Source organism: Mytilus californianus, unplaced genomic scaffold, assembly GCF_021869535.1.
Source record: "Mytilus californianus isolate M0D057914Y unplaced genomic scaffold, xbMytCali1.0.p SCAF_1, whole genome shotgun sequence".
In the NCBI taxonomy this organism is placed as follows: Eukaryota; Metazoa; Mollusca; class Bivalvia; order Mytilida; family Mytilidae; genus Mytilus; species Mytilus californianus.
In genome coordinates this window covers 71170036-71188267 of record NW_026262581.1, presented here as the reverse complement: position 1 = coordinate 71188267, position 18232 = coordinate 71170036, and the positions used below count along the sequence as shown (strand labels likewise).

Sequence of the window (18232 nt, the reverse complement as noted above, 5' to 3'; positions counted from 1 at the left end):
TTCAATTTCAACATCTTAAACTTGAATGTTTCTCTGGAATACAAAATACTACTATTTCTGACTACATTAAGAGAGAGAAAAAAAAAGTGTTCTAACTTTATATTTAAAGCTGTTGAAAATAATGCAATTAATTTGTAATATGAACCTTGATTATTAAAGAGGAACAGAAAGTACAAATCCTATTCCCATAAAAAAAGAGTAAGACTTGGGTTTCTTTCAGCATGTTTTAACAGTTGTAAAATCATTTTTTTGTAGAAGTTAAAAATTTTTAATTAAATTTTATTGAAAAAAATATAATGCATATAAATCCTTGCTATTATGATAACACTTGTTAAAAGACTTATTTTTCATGTTAGGTTTCAATGTAATAAAGCTATACTGTAATTGAAGTTAGTTATTTTGACTTACATTGTGCTTACCTGAAAAGGTTTAGGGATAGCACCAGCAGTTTTTTGGGCTAAAGAAAACACACATTCTTTTAGATTTCATTTCAGACAGATATATATATATATTTGCCATTTTTAAGTTTAAGAAGAACTTTGGTTTGTTATTATTGTTATTGTCATTGGTTACCACAACGTCCTGATCTCGCATTTAGAAAAAATCTGAACAGGAACGAAAGAATAAAGCCATTCATATCATTTGATTTTCTGAACTTCTGAATGGCAAAACAATATAATTCCTGTAAAATTTGTAGAATCATGGTTGATCTTTGACATCATTTTGCAGGAATAGATATTATTTTTCTATCCTGAAAATTAGGGATGCAAATAACATGAAAAGCAACTATTTGATACATGTACATATGTCAAACTTCTAGGAAATAAAAATAAACCCCAGTAATTAGATAAATATTTATTTTAATTAATTAATTAAGGTATCACATATGAAACACACAAATGCCTTCTTTTGACACTTAAGACATAGTTACAGGACATTATTTTAATGGGATGGAAAATGTTTTAATGAATTTATATGTGTCTAATTTAAAACAATATTTTTTGGCCTTATAAATTCTAGCAGCTTCCGAGAAAAGTTCCACAATATTTAATGTTTTTTTTACAGAAAATCTGATATTTATTTTTTAATAGATTTTTATTGAATTTTATCAAATTTTTTTAAATAATTTTATGTGTCGATCTTTTGTTTAGTATTTTTTTTTATATATATGTTAGAACAGTGTAGCCATATATTTATTTTTATTTTTGGATAATAAGTGCAGATAGTGCATATAATATTTGATATTGCTTGCAATTAGTGTCTCCCTTATATAGACCCTCCTAGCATGATATAAATGTCGGCATAACCTTCCAATGACCATCGTCCCATAACTTACGACAATTATCATAGGATATTGGTAATTTTATTGTCAATTTTATTTTTATTCGCTACATGCATTTTTCTGAGTTATTCCCATTTGCTTTAGATGTATCAGTATTAGTTGTATATTGTATATATCATATTGTTTCGAACAAAAAAATAGGGGATGCAGCTGTGTGGTTCTGTAGTACATGTAAGATACTTGCCAGGAATTTCTATCTTATGAAACATTTGAAGGAAGCTGTCCAGAGTTTTCTCAAAATCTACAATCTACTGGAAACTGTGAAATAAATTTACCGCCATCACAAGTTTTATAAATTTGTATGCTTATAAAGTAGAAATCCCACTAATTTAAAGCAATTATTAGACCTCTATTTTCTATTAACAGCTGTTGTGTGGATGGTTCTGTCTTCTAGTTCATGATTTATATCGGAAATATGTTGTTCTTTTTGGAGTTCAAGATTTGATTGTCATGAACTTCTTGCTGTCTTTTCTTTTTACATTGTATATTCTTAGCATTTTGTGCAAATTTTAAAAAGTCATTTAATTTCACTTAAGTATAGAGTTTTCTTGAATTTTAATTTTCTGATCAAATACCAGTTTGATACCTTCAGTCTTCTGTAGTAATTATACCCCCACTCTAGGAATGGAAGGGGGGGTATATTGCAATCACCCTGTTAGTATGTCCGTTTGTCCGACAAATATTTTCACTTTTCTTAGAAACTACTAAATAGAATGACTTTATATTTGGTCAGCACCTTAACATTGATGAATGGTGAGCAAAAGTAGGTAATTTGTGATATCAACTCCTACAGTTTTCCACCCAGATCCCCAAAACTTCACAAAGAGATTGCACATATTTTGAAGTTTTGCACCTGCTATTATGCAATTGTTTAACAAATTTTTTCTTATTTATCCAGACTTGGGGACTTATTCTATTTCAAATATATAAATATTATTCTGCTCAACCTGGCTGTTTGAGTCTTTGATCTATTGTTGATATGTTGAATTAGGAATTGGGGTATGCTTAGCACGACAGCTAAGTAGTTAATAAGATATACTTTTACTAGGCTATGAATAGTTGATATGCTGTTTTTATGCCCCACTTAGGGGCATTATTGTTTTCGGTTTGTCCATTCGTCCGTCTGTCCCACTTCAGGTTAAAGTGTTTGGTCAAGGTAGATTTTGATGAAGTTGAAGTCCAATCAACTTGAAACTTGGTACACATGTTCCATATGATATGATCTTTCTAATTTTAATGCCAAATTAGTGTTTTGACCCCAATTTCACGGTCCACTGAACATAGAAAATGATAGTGCGAGTGGGGCATCCATGTACTATGGACACATTCTTGTTATTTACTAAGAATTCCTGTAGTCAGTTTCAAGCAGAGTGTGAGGTTCGATTCCCTTCAGCCTACTCAGTAACTTTGAATTTTTTATTTTATTGAAATGATAATCAGGCAGGTTTTAGAAAAACTTACAAAAGGGTATCCACTCTCACAAACAAGCTGTAACATGGCAGTTATTACTTATATTATTTTTTCGGCAAAACAGATATGACTAATTTCTATGTTTATATAAAATGAAATTTTAATAACTTTTTGTTAACTTCAGACAATGCATATTTTATATATCAGTTAGTTGTTATTTTCGATTTTATGACAAAGGAATTAGGTTAGGGTTTTTAGAGATTTCTTTTTAGCAGGTTATAGTGGGAAGGTTTACATGTACAGGAATTATTACTTCTAACGTCATGTCAAAATATTATCTCAACTTAGCAGTATCATTTAAAAAGAAATTTAAAACGTATACAAATTTAGAAATTGAATTACTGCTAAATTTACTAATTTTGATCAAATTGTTAATAAAAATGAAACGATAAATAGTGAATAAATGGTTCATCTCTGAGAATAATTTTTACATATAATCTTCTATTTTGCTATTTATAAAGAAAAAGCTCAACAAATTTTAATCTTTGTCCTGATTAATATGGTTCTTATATAAAAAAAGGGTAAAATTTACAACACCACTAACCATCTCTTGATAAAATGGAAATTGGAAGTGTTTGTTTAATCTTATGATTTTTTTTGTGAAACTCTGGTACAAAATGGTCTTCAGCAAAAACATAAGTCTTTCAAAATATACTGTGGGTTAAAGATTTGAAATTCTATGTTAAATTGTTAATATTGTTTTGTTTATCAATTATATTTCTCACCAGAAAGAAATTTTGTAAGGAAACTTCCCGAGGTTTAATCAAAATAGTTCAGCTAAAAAGATATATTTGATAAACAAAAATGAATGCAAAAGGATAACTTTTAGAATATAATGCATGAAAATAGGTGCATGCTTTTAACTCCTAATTCTGGAATAAAATATTTTCTAATTTCTATTGAAACAGCTCATATGACTATAATGCAAAATAACAAAATCTTATCTCAATGCTTAAATAACGTAACATGGTCTCTGGTGGTAAGTTGTCTTATTGGCAATCATGCCTCATCTTCTTATTTTTAGCTCATCTGGCCAAAGGCCAAGTGAGCTTTTCTCATCACTTGGCGTCTGTTATTGTCCGTCGTTAACTTTTTCAAAAAATCTTCTCTGAAACTACAAAAATCTAACCAATCTTTGTGACAATCATGATTAGGGTATCTAGTTTAAACAATGAGTCTGATGACCTTGCCTGCCAACCAACATGGCCGACATTGGTTAAAAATAGAACATAGGGGTAAAATGCAAGTTTTGTCTATTATCTTGAAAGCCACTATGAATAGAGAAAATCTTGCAGAGAGCAAAATTGTTCAGAATGTTAAGATCTACCTACTGTCGGGCGACTTCTTATTGGAGTTATTGCCCTTAAATGTCAAATTTTACCGATTTTTAATTTTTTAAAATTTTTGCAGTCGTATATTGCTATCACATCATCGTCGAAAGACATTTGGTTTCCGGACAATAACTTTAATTTAAGATCTCTATGACATTTAACAAAAAGGTTCAATACCACAAAAGGAAGTTTGGGATTGTTTTTGGGGGTAATGGTCCCAACCGTTTAGGAATTAGGGGCCAAAAAGGGGTCAAAAACAAGCATTTTTCTAGTTTCAAGACAATAACTTGTGGGAAAGTATTTTGATTGCTCTGAAATTGTACAACAAGGTTCAATAAGCAAGTAGAAGGTTATCATTCATTTTGGGGGTAATTGCCCAAACCGTTTCGGAATTAGGGGCCAAAAAGGGTCTAAAACAAACATTTTTGTCGAGCCTTCGACTTTTGTCGAAAAAGCGAGGCATAGTGATCCTACTTTCTGTCGGCATCGTCGGCGGCGGCGTCCACAAATATTCACTCTGTGGTTAAAGTTTTTGAAATTTTAATAACTTTCTTAAACAATCCTGGATTTCTACCAAACTTGGACAGAAGTTTGTTTATGATCATAAGATAGTATCCAGAAGTAAATTTTGTAAAAAAAAAATTCCTGTTTTTCCGTATTTTACTTATAAATGGACTTAGTTTTTCTTCCAGGAAACATTACATTCACTCTCTGGTTAAATTTTTATAAAATTTTAATAACTATCTTAAACTATCCTTGATTTGTACTAAACATGGACAGAAGTTTGTTTATGATCAAAAGCTAGTATCTAGAAGGAAATTGTTATTAAAATTTTGTACTTGTTTATCCATATTTTACTTATAAATGGACTTAGTTTTTCTTCCAGTTAACATTAGATAGTCTGCAGTTAAATTTTTTAAAACATTTATTAGATTCATAAACTATCCTGGATTTTTACCAAATTGGACAGAAGCTTCTGACAATAAAAAGATTGTATCGAGAGGAATATTTTTATTAAATTTTTTCCTCATCTCATTTTTGTTGAGCCTGTGATTAACAGCAGAAGTAGGCGAGACATGGGGTTCTGCGGAACCCTTACGAATTTTTCTAGTTTTCAGACAATAACTTGTGTTTAAGTGTATGGATGTCTATACCACATTTCACAATAAGAAAATTTCTTCAAATACTATTTTTTTTTGGGGGGGGGGGGGGGGGGGGGGGGTTTAAAACAATTTTTTTTTGGGTGGGGTCAATTTTTTTCCCTCAAGATTTAAGAAATTGTCAATTTTCCAAAGGAAAATTGGGGGTCACAATTTATTTTGCTAATTCTTTGTTTATAGTCTGAAAACAGATTTGCTAAGTATTGTGCAACAGCACAGTGTATTGCACAACAGCAAGAAATCTTCAATTGAATATAAATTCAAATCATATAACCAATTTCAAGTTCTTTGACTACATTTATTCTGTGTCAGAAACCTATGATGTGTCAAATATTTAATTACAATCCAAATTCAGACCTGTATCAAGCTTGAATATTGTGTCCATTTTTGCCCCAACTGTTCAGGGTTGGACCTTTGGGTCGTATCCAGCTGCGCTTGGCGAAACAGTTTATTAATTTTTACCTAATTTTTTGAAAACTATAATAGATGAAGAGAAACTTGAATAAGGAAAAGTTATCAGACAGACAAGATCTACAAATAAGTCAGCACGGCAGAAATTGTCAGAAGACTCCTTCTTGGAGTTATTGCCCTTTATGACAATTTTACCATTTTTTGCGTTTTTGAATAATAGCTTACCAAAATCTTCTCTGATGAAACTAATGGACAAAATTTAACCAAACTTGGCAACAATCATCATAAGGGTATATAGATTAAAAATGTGTAAACAAACATGGCCAACATGGTTTAAAATAGAATTACGACCGCAAACATTTTTTGGGATCGTATAATGATAAGATGTCGTCATCGTCTGCGTCGTCTACGTCGTCGTCCGAAGACACATTGGTTTCCAGACAATATCTTTAGTTTAAGTGAATGGATCACTATGAAATTTTTAAAGAAGGTTCAATACCACAAAAGCAAGATTTGGATTGATTTTGGGGATGATGGTCCCAACCATTTAGGAATTAGCGGCCCAAAAGGGGCCAAAAACAAGCATTTTTCTAGTTTCAGGATATTAACTTGTGTATAAGTATTTTGATTGCTCTGAAATTGTACCACTATGTTTAATATAACAAGTAGAAGGTTGGGATTCATTTCAAGGGTTATGGGGCCAACAGTTTAGGAATTAAGGGTCAAAAAGGGGCCAAAAACAACAATTTTTGTAGTTTCCGGACAATAACTTGTGTGTAAGTGTATGGATCTCTCTGACATTGTACCACAAGGTTCCATATCACAAAGGGAAGGCTGGGATTGAGTTTGGGGATAATTGCCCCAAACTTGTAGGAATTAGAGGCCAAAAAAGGGCAAATAACAAGCATTTATCTAGTTTCCAGACAATAACTTGTGTTTAAGTGTATGGATCTCTCTGAAATTTTACTACAAGGTTCCATACTACAAAGGGAAGGATGGGATTGAGTCTTGGGGTAATTGCTCCAAGGGGGGTTTCCAAAAAGGGGGGGGGGGGGGGGATTTTTTTTCTAATTTTTTTAAGGAATTCATATTTTTTTCAAAAATTTTCAAATTTCAAATTTTTGAAAAGTTTAAAGTAGAAATCTTCAATTGCCCAGTGTTGGGCAATAGATTTGTAAGATCTTTGACCACATTTATTTTGTGTCAGAAACCTTTATTATGTCAAAAATTTGATCACAATCAAAATTCACACAGTATCAAGCTTGAATATTGGACCACTGCGGTCATATCAGGCTGTCCTCAGCGAAGCATTTTATTACAATTTTTTTTGATTTTTGCCTATTATCTTGAAAAGTTTAATAGATACAAATGTAGATAGAAACTTTAAAAAATTAAGCAAAAATGATCAGCAGGACAAGATTTACAAAACGTCAACATGACTGAAATTGTCAGTTAACTCTTTATAGAGTTATTGCCCTTCGATGATGATTTTTACCAAAAAGTGACCATTGCTGAAGATGCAGGATTAGCGACACAGGCTCTTTAGAGGCTCTAGTTATGTTTAACACTGACTTGAAAGTTGACACAGTTCTTGAGTGCTGACAATTAATAGTAGTTTACTCATTTTCAAATTGTATTTAAAAACTTGAATATGGCAATAGCCAATTTCATTTTATACATCTTCAGAGTGAAATAAATTGAATTACATCATGTTCATTAGTATAGAATTGAAATAAATTATGTTAAATATGTTAATAAAAGTAGATGAATGCTATATTTCTACCTTGTTATAGATATTTTAAATTATCATGAAGTGTATTATTATCTCACTAGTTATAAAAAAATAATTTAAAAAATAAAAATATGATCTTTTCAATCCTGTGCAGGCAGCATTCATTGCTTTTCTCACTGGAGAGCCTAGTATTGTGTTTTTTTTTAAACATAAAAAAAAAGATGATAATGTAAAATCCAAATGTAAATGTATGATGAGTTAATTGAAAAGGATTTCACACTTTTAGAAAAAAAATTCAGAAAAAAAAACCCACTTGAAATTCCGTTTGAAGATCAATTTTTTTCTTGCAATGGGAAGTGTGTATTTGTGTTTAGATAATTATATGTTATGATTAATATGATTCCAGGATAGTAAAGTATTACAAGAAGCCACAATGAAAGATGGAGGTGAGTATATTTGATGGAGTAAATTTATATTTGCAAATACCTCTTTCATATTTGTATCTCTAATTACTGTGTACCTGTTAGAATTTTGATGCTAATCAGAATTAAAAAACCTTAATAGGTCTCTGAACACTCATGCTACATCTATCTTCAAAGGCCAAATTTATGCTAATTACCTGTTGTACCTCAATGAAACATATGTTGGTGTCCTAACTGAAATCAGGATTCACTTAGAGACCAAACAAATACTTCCACAAATCTTGTTTTTTAGTAAATCCTTATCAATCATAGGTTTGTTTAATGTTCTTTTGGAACTTCAACCAAGGATGAACTGGATCTGATACCCTAATTACATAAGTGCCCATACAACAATTTTTTATTGTTGTGTCTGCCAAATTCTCCATGAAACCTCATTAAGACCTATTTTCAAAGTATTAAATTCTATTTTATCAATGGGTGGTGTAAATTAAAACTGATTAAAAAAATAGTTGAACTTTGTTAAATAAAAAACAAACAAATGATACTTTTTAAAATAAAAAAGCAAACTGGTTTGAAAGAGTTCTCTGAAACTGGCATCTGTCTCAGTATATGGGTCTTGTACAAAAATGCTGCCTAGGTATTGCTTATCACATGAGCTTATATACATTTAATATTGTCCCTCTGCACTTAACAAACCATTAATCATTGATTAAAAAAGCTATTGATTTATATTGGTGTACAGACTGGCAACAACAGATTGATGAGTGTATTTCAAAAAGATAAATAATTTGGTGTGAGCATGATATATAATAAAATTGAGAATGGGAACATGGAATGAGTCAAAGAGACAACAACCCGACCAAAGAGCAGAAAACAGCCCAAGGCCACCAATGGGTCTTCAACACAGCGAGAAAATCCCACACCCAGAGGCAGTCTTCAGCTAGCCCCTAAACAATAATGTATACTAGTTAAGTGAAAAAATGAACATCACACTAAACTAAACATGTATTTATGAACCAAAATTACATGTCTCGTCAAGATCACTTTGTTTAAAAAATATCAATCAGTTGATTATTTTTTTTGTAAATGACACCATACCAAAAGAATTAAAACAAGTGTTAATTTATGTCATATGAAGTTCCTTCATTCCCATTCAGGTTATTTAACATTAATTTATAATTTTATAACGAGTAAATATTTCTATTTTATGGATATATTTTAAAACATCAAACATTTTGGTAAACCTTTGTTAGTTTTTAAAGAATAAATATTTGTTTAAAAAAAATAATAAGTAGTTTGGAAAGTAATGATTACAAATATTTCAGGCTATAATGTATATAAAGCTAAACGTCATCAGAGTGATGGTGGCAAACCGACAGGTAATCATAGCTAGACTGATTATTGAGTGTGACATATTAACAGAGTGACTTCCCTTGTTAACTGTAAATTCCAGCATGCATCATTCTGAAGGGCATTCATAGAAAAGTATCTTTGTTTTCATATGTTCTTAAATAATTTATACTGACTTGAAATAATTGCTTAAACAGAATCTTAAAAATCACTTATCTATACCCCTGCTAGTCTGTACAATTAAATATTGCAAGTCTTTGTTTTGCATTGTGCAACCCTAGTCATTGGGATCAAAAAGTCAAATAGAAGATGCACATTGCATAAGGCACTGAAGTACCATTATTGGTAAAGAAGAAGAGCAGAACTGGTTCCTATGGGAATGCCAACTGTCAGTTGAATAATGCATCAGCCAAGTTTAACAAATATGTTGTCAATAAAAAAATTAAGCATCTTCAAATAACAGTTTCAGAGTGCTTTTGTCTAAATCAGATTTTTTTTTCTATTAAAAGGATATTTATTAAATTTTTATTTTTTGATATGTTAAATAAATTAAAGGGAAAAGTTGTTTACCATATTCAAATATCTTGAATCCATCCAGAATATATGAATCAAGAATAAAAAATCAAAAACTGAGGGAATCGCTAGTCCAAATAATTATGATGTCTTGAAAGGCTATTATATTTTTTTGCTTTGACGCCTTACAGCGAAGTCAAAGCAAAAAAATATAATAGCCTTTCGAGACGTCAGAATTGTTTGAACTAAGGGAATCGCATGAACTTCCAGTTTGGTAAGCTGAGATTCTGTGAAATTCTACATATGTGAGCATTACTCAAAGTGTCATTTTTAAGATAAAACTAAATTTAACTTTCATTCATCATCATTGATCAGTTTCACCTGTTGTTTTTTTTGCAAGTTTAGTGATTTTGCAAATCCCATAGCACATTGTTTAGATTTTGCTAGATATATATTAACAAATTGTCAGAGATGACATCTCTGTACATGTATTTCTGTCACTATAATGTTGTATAAATGTGTATCCACTTGGCTCTAAGGGCCATGTGAGTTATTGCCCTTGTCTACCCTCGTCATGCTAACATTTTTCACATATTTATCTTCTTCTGTGAAACCCACTTATCTCATGTAATTTTTTGTAGGAATAAAATATGGAAGGTCTTCTACAAAAAACCCTCATATGGTTTTGATTGGATGGAAAACCTTGCAATCAAAGGCAATCTTTCATTGACATTCTGAACGGCAACTTTTCATAAAATTGAACTTTTTTAAAATCTTCTCTAAAACTAGAACACAGTTTACTTTGTTTTAATATTGTGCAAAATTTGTAGGTAAATGCATGAAGCTACTTTCCAGTTATCTTTCCACGGAGATTATATAACCCCACCCCCTCATCATGGTTCATTGACTTTGAAACTTTTGCATAGTTTACAAGTTAATGTTTGTGTTAAGGTTTGTTTAAAGGTAACAACGTATGAAAAGTCAATGGTATTTAGTATGCAGTTGTATTAGCATTGGCACATCTGATTTCCATGGAGATTGTTTAGCCCTGTACCTTCAGTCATGGTTCATTGACTTTAGATATTTGCATAACTTACATGTTAAAGTATTGCTATTTTAATTGCAACATTTGCATTATCAAAATAACAAAAAGGCGAGACATATCTCTGTGTTAACAGTTTATTCAATTCAATTTTCAATTTCTTTCTTTTCTACTAAAAAATCAAACATTATTGTTCATAGCAGAAATCTGACTTTTTTACATCATCAAAATTATCAAAGCTTTCTCTCATATTTGGTGTCTGGTACATTTCCATTTAAGATTACTGGATTTCAAGAAACTGTTTTCTTACATGTATTTCATATTTTCATTTTTATAGTACATCTTTAAGCTGTTTATGCACCCTATTAAATGACTAAGAAATTTTAAGAACAGCTATAATTCCTGTTTACCTCTGGCTTGCCTGTAAGAATTTTTTCTGTTCACAGTAAGTCAATACAAAAATAAGGAGATGTGATATGATTGTCAATGAGACAACTATCCACCAAAGTTCAAATAAAGTGAAGTGTTGACTTCAAGGGAATGGTATATTAAATAGTTAATGCGGAAATAAAATTATGATTGCTTATTTTATATAATTGTTAATTTCAGGTCATGCAGGAGTTCATACATTACCAATACCAAGTTCAAACCATGGTCACAGCCCAGGAAGTAGTCCAACAGGTAGTTCTCAGCATTCACCAACAGCAGGTGAAAAGCGACAGAGAGCAAGTTCTGAGGAGGCAGACCCTGGCAAAATCCGTTCTGTAAGCTATGATAGATTTTGTTATTCACTTGATATTATTTTTTTTTTATTCCATTCAAATCAAAAGAAAAAACATTTCAAGTTTTCTTTGGATATCAAATTTGAATTATATAAGCTTCTATTGATAATTAATTGCATTATTTGTGAAATTGTCTTTACCTAACAAGAGACATGTTTATAAATAATAGTAGAATTTTGTATGGAAAAACAATATAAATGATAAATTTGCATCAACTGTCTGTCAGACATGTTAATTGAAAAAAATGTATGCAATCAGCATTAAATTTTGCATATTTGACAGAAATGTGTAAGGAGATATGAGTTAAACATCAATGAGAGCAATCAAACAATACTAAGCAATGGGGGATTCAGGGAGGGGTTATAGACGGCATATCCCACCTCCCTCTCATTTGATTGGAAAAATATCATTTTTTGGCATACAAATTTTTTTTTCAACAATCAGTCTTTGAAACAAACAGAATTAATGGTCATACAAAGTAGCTTATGAAAATGTCACCATAACATTGGATGGACAAGTCTTTATTCAGCATGTTCAAAATCTGGAATTGAAGCTTGAAATGATGTATGTTCATGTTATATTTTGAGATTATTATACCACATATGTCTTTAAAGAAAATTATGATAAAAAGAATTGCTATTTGAGAGGATCTATTTATTAATTGAGTACATGTTCTGACAATGAAATCATGTTTCTTGCATTCTTTTTATCTGGTGCTTTACTTCCAAATAGATTTTAACAGTAAATCTATTTAAATGTACACCATGTACACAGAAATCATGGTCTTGTGGAATGCCTATAATGGTAGTTTTGTGTACAAAATAAAAGGACGGAAAATAATTTAGAAAAAAAACTATAACATTGTGCAGTTTTAATTCACTTCATTTGAATTTAGTAAATAGTTGTCTCATTGGCAATCATGCCACATCTGCTTATTTTTAGTTCCCTACCGACGAAGTCGAAGGGGACTTTAGGTTTTCACTCCATCCGTCTGTCTCAGTCTGTCTATCCGTCAGTCCGGCAAATCAGTTTTCCACACTTTTTTTCTTCTTGCTTGAAGATATTAGTTTGATATTTGGTATATAGTTTTATCATGATAAGTTACAGATCAATTCTAATTTTGTTCCGGTCTGATGATTTCGTGCAGAGTTATGGTCCTTGGACTTAAAAAAAAATCACTCAAGTAATTAGTTTTCGTTCTTTTTTTTCTTCATGCGTGAAGATATTGATTTTGTAATTGGTATATAGTTTTATCATGACAAGTAACCGATCGAGTTCGAATTTTGTTTCGGTCTGATGATTTTGTGTAGTGTTATGGTCCTTGGACTTCACCCAAATAATCAGTTTTCTACTTTTTTTTTTTTTGTCATGCTTGAAGATATTGACTTGATATTTGTTATAGAGTTTACACCATTACAAGTTATAGATCAAGTTAGCATTTTGTTCCAGTACAATGAATTTTTAAACGGTAGGGGACTGTGTATTGCCATGCAATACTATCAGAATGCTTGTTATATTTAACATATATTTCAAGAAACCAAATATGAAATGATTTTACAAAAGTATGTACGATATTTTAGAATGACCATTGTTGTTATGTTTATTTCATCAAATAGAGAGATTAAAATTTTACAATATTTTATATTGACATAAAATTTGATACCCACTATGTTCATATATTATACTTTATATAGAGACAGAGACGTGATTCTAATGAAGATTGGGAAATAGCTGGTGATCAGATACAGGTGTATTCCAAGATAGGTTCAGGGTCATTTGGAACAGTATATAGAGGTCATTACCATGGTTTTGTAGCTATCAAAAGATTGAATGTTACAGATCCAACACCTCAACAATTAAAAGCTTTTAAAAATGAGGTGGCAGTTTTAAGGTATGTTTAGTACAACAGTTCCGATTTATAAGGTTATAAGTTCATTACATTATTATGTCTTCATTTTGATAACAATGTTAAAAGTAATAAGATGTGAAAAGGCTTTTGGAGTATGCAGATGCAGGTGGCTTTAATATTGCAAAGATATGAAATGGTCTAAGGAACAGTCAGACATTAATTTGGAATCTTTCTTGATAGGACTTTAAACTATAAATTAAAAAAAAAACAACAACAAAAAAACAACACTGATGGTTAACTATGGCTTTTATTCTGTTGTTCATCCAATAATGAAGATTTAGTTTGCACCTTCTTTAGTATGTGATGAAAACACTTGAATTTAGAAAATTTCTTGAAGATATTGGTTTGTTCTCTTTAGTTGTCAAACTAATGGAAGTTATGCTTATTTTGTATCTTGATGCATTAAGATGAGTTGAATATCAAATTTGAATTTTGTTCCATAAATTTGTTTTTATGAAATAACCTTTGAATCCAGTAAGAAATATGAAAATTGTGTAGTACTTCAAATTTTCTTGTTGCAGCTGCAAATATAGAGCTGATTATTGGTATATAGTTGTGTGTAAAGGATGAGATACAAATCAAGATTGTTTCATTTCAGTTTACACTCTTCAAAAAATTTAGACTGTTCTTCATATTTTATTTGCAAACAGGGGCACACTTTTTTATATTTTTTTTTATCTGACTTTAAATCAAAAGCTTTTTTTAAAAGAGATGAATTGATAAAAATATTGATGTGTTTACACAAAAAAATTAAGAAGAAAAATTTCTAATCAACAAATATAAAATGACCCACCGGATGTCAGCATATTGAATTGCTGAGAAGAGTTTTCATTACATTTTTAATTTGCAGGCTGATATTTTAATACAGTATAAGGCAGGATTTGCACGATAAATAATATTTTATTATATTGCAATAGATGGGAAAGGAAATGATCATTAGTGTGAAGTTTGAGGTTGCAGGCAACAAACATGCTTCTAAGTAATTTACTGACTGAAAAAGTGCCATTGTAACTTTGGCTTCCTTTTTGAATTTTTTTTAGAAATACATCTTTATTCTTTTTTTTCAGGAAAACGAGGCATACAAATGTATTATTATTTATGGGTTGGACGTCGAAGCCATGGTTAGCTATAATAACCCAGTGGTGTGAAGGTTCTAGTTTATATAAACATCTCCATGTTCAAGAACATAAATTTGAAATGATAACATTAATGGAAATATCTAGACAGACGGCTCAAGGCATGGAGTAAGTTTATATGTCGATTCATTTATTTCCTCGATACCAATTTTCGTGGATTGAGGAATAAACGTATTTTCTTGGATATTTGATTTCATGTTTTTGTCTAAATCTGCATTGAAACCAATAGAAAAGTTGTACTTTGTTGAACATCTAAATTCCTGGTTAACCTATACACATGAAATCCATAAAAATTGGTATCCCAAGAATAATAATGCATTCACAGTATCTGTATCAGGGTACACTTTTAAAAGGATAGATTTAAGATGGTGACCCTTATGACAACAAAAAAATAACCAGTTAACCAAAAGATATATGTCACTGTTTAATGTTATGGTTTGACGAAAATTAGGGTCAGTAGGTCAGCATTAATTTATATTTACATATATATTCAAAGGCAGGCTTTTGACTGTTTGGTACTTATTTGAAGCACAGGATATATTTCTGTCAATATTTATTGGTGGGTTTTACTTTAATGGGTAATTTAGTTTATGTTTTCTTTTGTTATTTAAGTACTGTTGGATCTTGTGCAACATGTACAATGTCCTGAACAAATTTGTAGTAAATTCTTTAGTAGCCAAAAGCAATAAAATGTTTGACAGAATTATACAGAAGATATAAATGGATTCCTATGAACCAACACCAATATCTGTCTGTCTGTCCCAGTCATTGTTGTTTTCTGTCTTAGATTAATTGTAAGGCCACTTTTTTTAATCCTTGAATTTGAAAAATTGAAAAGTATCATAATATTCATTAAATAACATCTTCCAGATGTTTCCAAGATGTCAGTAAGACATGTAAGATACAAGTATTTTACATTGTTGAATTTTATCTTTCGTATTTGCTTTAGGGTTTCAAACTTCTTTCATTTAAAAAAAAAAACTGCAGAAAAAGTCCCATTTTGAAATCTTGTCAATACTGTATTGATATGAGACATCCAAAATATCTTTTGCTACAAGATGTTTTTCTAAAATCTTTACTGAGACAAATAAACTATGGTAATAATGAATAAAACGATATGTGGTGAAGCCGTCACAACACACATACACACACAAAATACATCCATAGGTCAATGTATGATCAACAAAGTGCTTATACCATATGTAAGGCTCTAAATGGCCTTGATTTTGTTTACGTTTTCCACAATTTCTCTTAAAATGTTGATCCATTAAATTAAGGTAGTATATAAACAAGTGTACCAAAAAAAAGTTAGTTCAGAAAATCATTCAATTCCATAAAGACGAGTATTGTAGAAAACACAAATGCAGGAACAATTTATATATCAGACAACTGAAAGCAACTTGATAAGAATATTTGTCATTCTGAAATTGGTGAAAGTGATAGCACATGTTGAGAGAAGACCTATAGTTAAATGTAAGGTAAAATAGTAAGAAAAAAACACCTGATCAGATGTCACTGTAAACAATGTGAAAAACATTTAAACAATGTTTCTAATACTGTTTTCTTTCCTTTTCAGCTATTTACATGCGAAGTCAATAATTCATAGAGATCTCAAGTCAAACAGTATCCTTTTGAGTAAAGTTAAATTGAATTAATGAAAATCATCTGACAGCAGCACCATTGTATGACAAAATATGCAATTTTTCACAACACAAGATACATAACTACCTAAAAAAACATGTTGAAATTGTGTAGTAATCACGTTGTTATAAGAAATAACTATATGAAAAAGATTGGTTACTATTAATTGTCCCTTATTTTGGTATGAAAAAATAATATATCGAGTAGATGCATACAAGACAGCAACCCCAAAACAAAATAAAACAAGAAAAGACATTTATAGGTCAACATGCATATTTTTGATACAATATGTCAAGGTCTTAATCACCCAAGGGTAAGGTACATTTTAGGGGGTGTTTTTTAGGCCCTGTAAATTAACTGAAATAAAAAAATTGTTTGATATCATAATTAATTATATATTTTTAAGCTTCAGAATAACGACTTTACTTTAATTTTGTCAATTGAGTTATGAAATCTCTTCTGTTTTAAGATTTTTATAAAATATCTATTAAGCTTTTCTGTGAATTTGTATCTTTAATTAATAAGCTAAAAATTGATATTCACATCAAATTCTAATGGTCTGCAAAAGTGGTAAAAATGTTAAATTGTGATAAAATATCTTTACAGGCTAATATTTTGTTGTTCACTCAGGTATCCCAAATGAAGTCTTTTGATCCTCCAAATCACATAGTTACCAGTTTCAGACAGACTACTTTAATCTCAGACTGCAACACCCATAATAAGAAAAAATCTATAGATTCACAACTAAAAGAAATTTGTCTGTTTGACCATGTGTGTTTAAATTTCTACACCTTTCCTCAGTATTTTAACTCAACATAAATGACTGCTTACTTCGATTCCAAAGTCATCCATGACTGTATCATTCTTACTGTATTTTGATATACTTTTTTCTTAACTCAGCTTTTCAGACATATTTTTAACAGATATTTTAACTGTCAAAATTGGTGATTTTGGTCTGGCAACTGTGAAAACACGGTGGAGTGGGTCACACCAGTTCCAACAACCAACAGGCTCAATATTATGGATGGTTTGTTTAAGTTTGTTTTAATATCCGTCGTCCCTCTGTCTGTATCATTCTGATCAGCTCTTAATAAAATTGCATATCACAGCTTTGAGATATCAAATACGTTGACCCGTCCTCAATAACTTTGAACCGGACATATCACTGACGTCATAATATATGAACCTATGTTGATAAGTTTGACCTGAACTTATCACATCATCTTCCGATTTGCTGGTGAAACAAAGAAAACACTTGTTTCTATCATTCAAAATATGCAAATACAACCTGATAAAACGATTATCTGGTAGTCTCCATATTCATATTGTAAAATATCAGCTGCTTGACACAATATGAAGCCTTTTTGATCTCGTTCGCTGCACTCACTCGACAAAAAGCTTCATATTGTGACTCACAGCTGATATTGTACAATATCAATATGCGGACAACCTCTGTACGTATCTGTTACATTTCACAAATCAGAAAATTTGTTTTTTCTGGTTTTTCTGTAAATGTTTGACCAATCAAAAAACTAATTATCATTGCTTTAACAGTCCCCAGTACTTGATACTTAAAACTATATAAGCAGATGGATTATGCATCACTTTCAATTAATGATTTTAAATGCAAACATTTGTAGTATAACAATGTTATGGGAGAACACTGAAAAAAATCACTGGAGCTGTCAAGTAACTGTCTATTAGATTATTGCCCTTTAATTATGATTAATATGAAAATTTTATTATTTCCTTGGAAGCGGATATGTAGACAGCAAAATTGTTAACCAAGCCAATGTGATGATAGTATTTGCATATTGTAAATTAAATGTAATACTGGCACAGAAGTAGAAATAATAAAATAGTCTTGATTTCACATGAATGAACTAGAAAAGCTGTATATTTGAATAGTATTATGATACTGTTGGGTGCAGATTTATAATTTGACAATATTTTTTGCAATGTTAGCAATTCAGGCTCTGTGAAGCCTATAG

At 30.6% G+C, this 18232-nt stretch overlaps 1 protein-coding gene across 2 annotated transcripts in view; it reads left to right on the top strand.

The window, feature by feature from the left end:
• Window positions 1-18232, top strand: part of LOC127723397 (serine/threonine-protein kinase B-raf-like) — a 50627-nt gene that overhangs the window by 14759 nt on the left and 17636 nt on the right. For both annotated transcript variants that reach the window (XM_052230013.1, XM_052230006.1), the window contains exons 8-13: window positions 7853-7892; window positions 11383-11537; window positions 13250-13446; window positions 14532-14708; window positions 16177-16223; window positions 17150-17268. In XM_052230013.1, the coding sequence (XP_052085973.1) occupies window positions 7853-7892; window positions 11383-11537; window positions 13250-13446; window positions 14532-14708; window positions 16177-16223; window positions 17150-17268 (735 nt within the window). The remainder of the gene's footprint in view (window positions 1-7852; window positions 7893-11382; window positions 11538-13249; window positions 13447-14531; window positions 14709-16176; window positions 16224-17149; window positions 17269-18232) is intronic.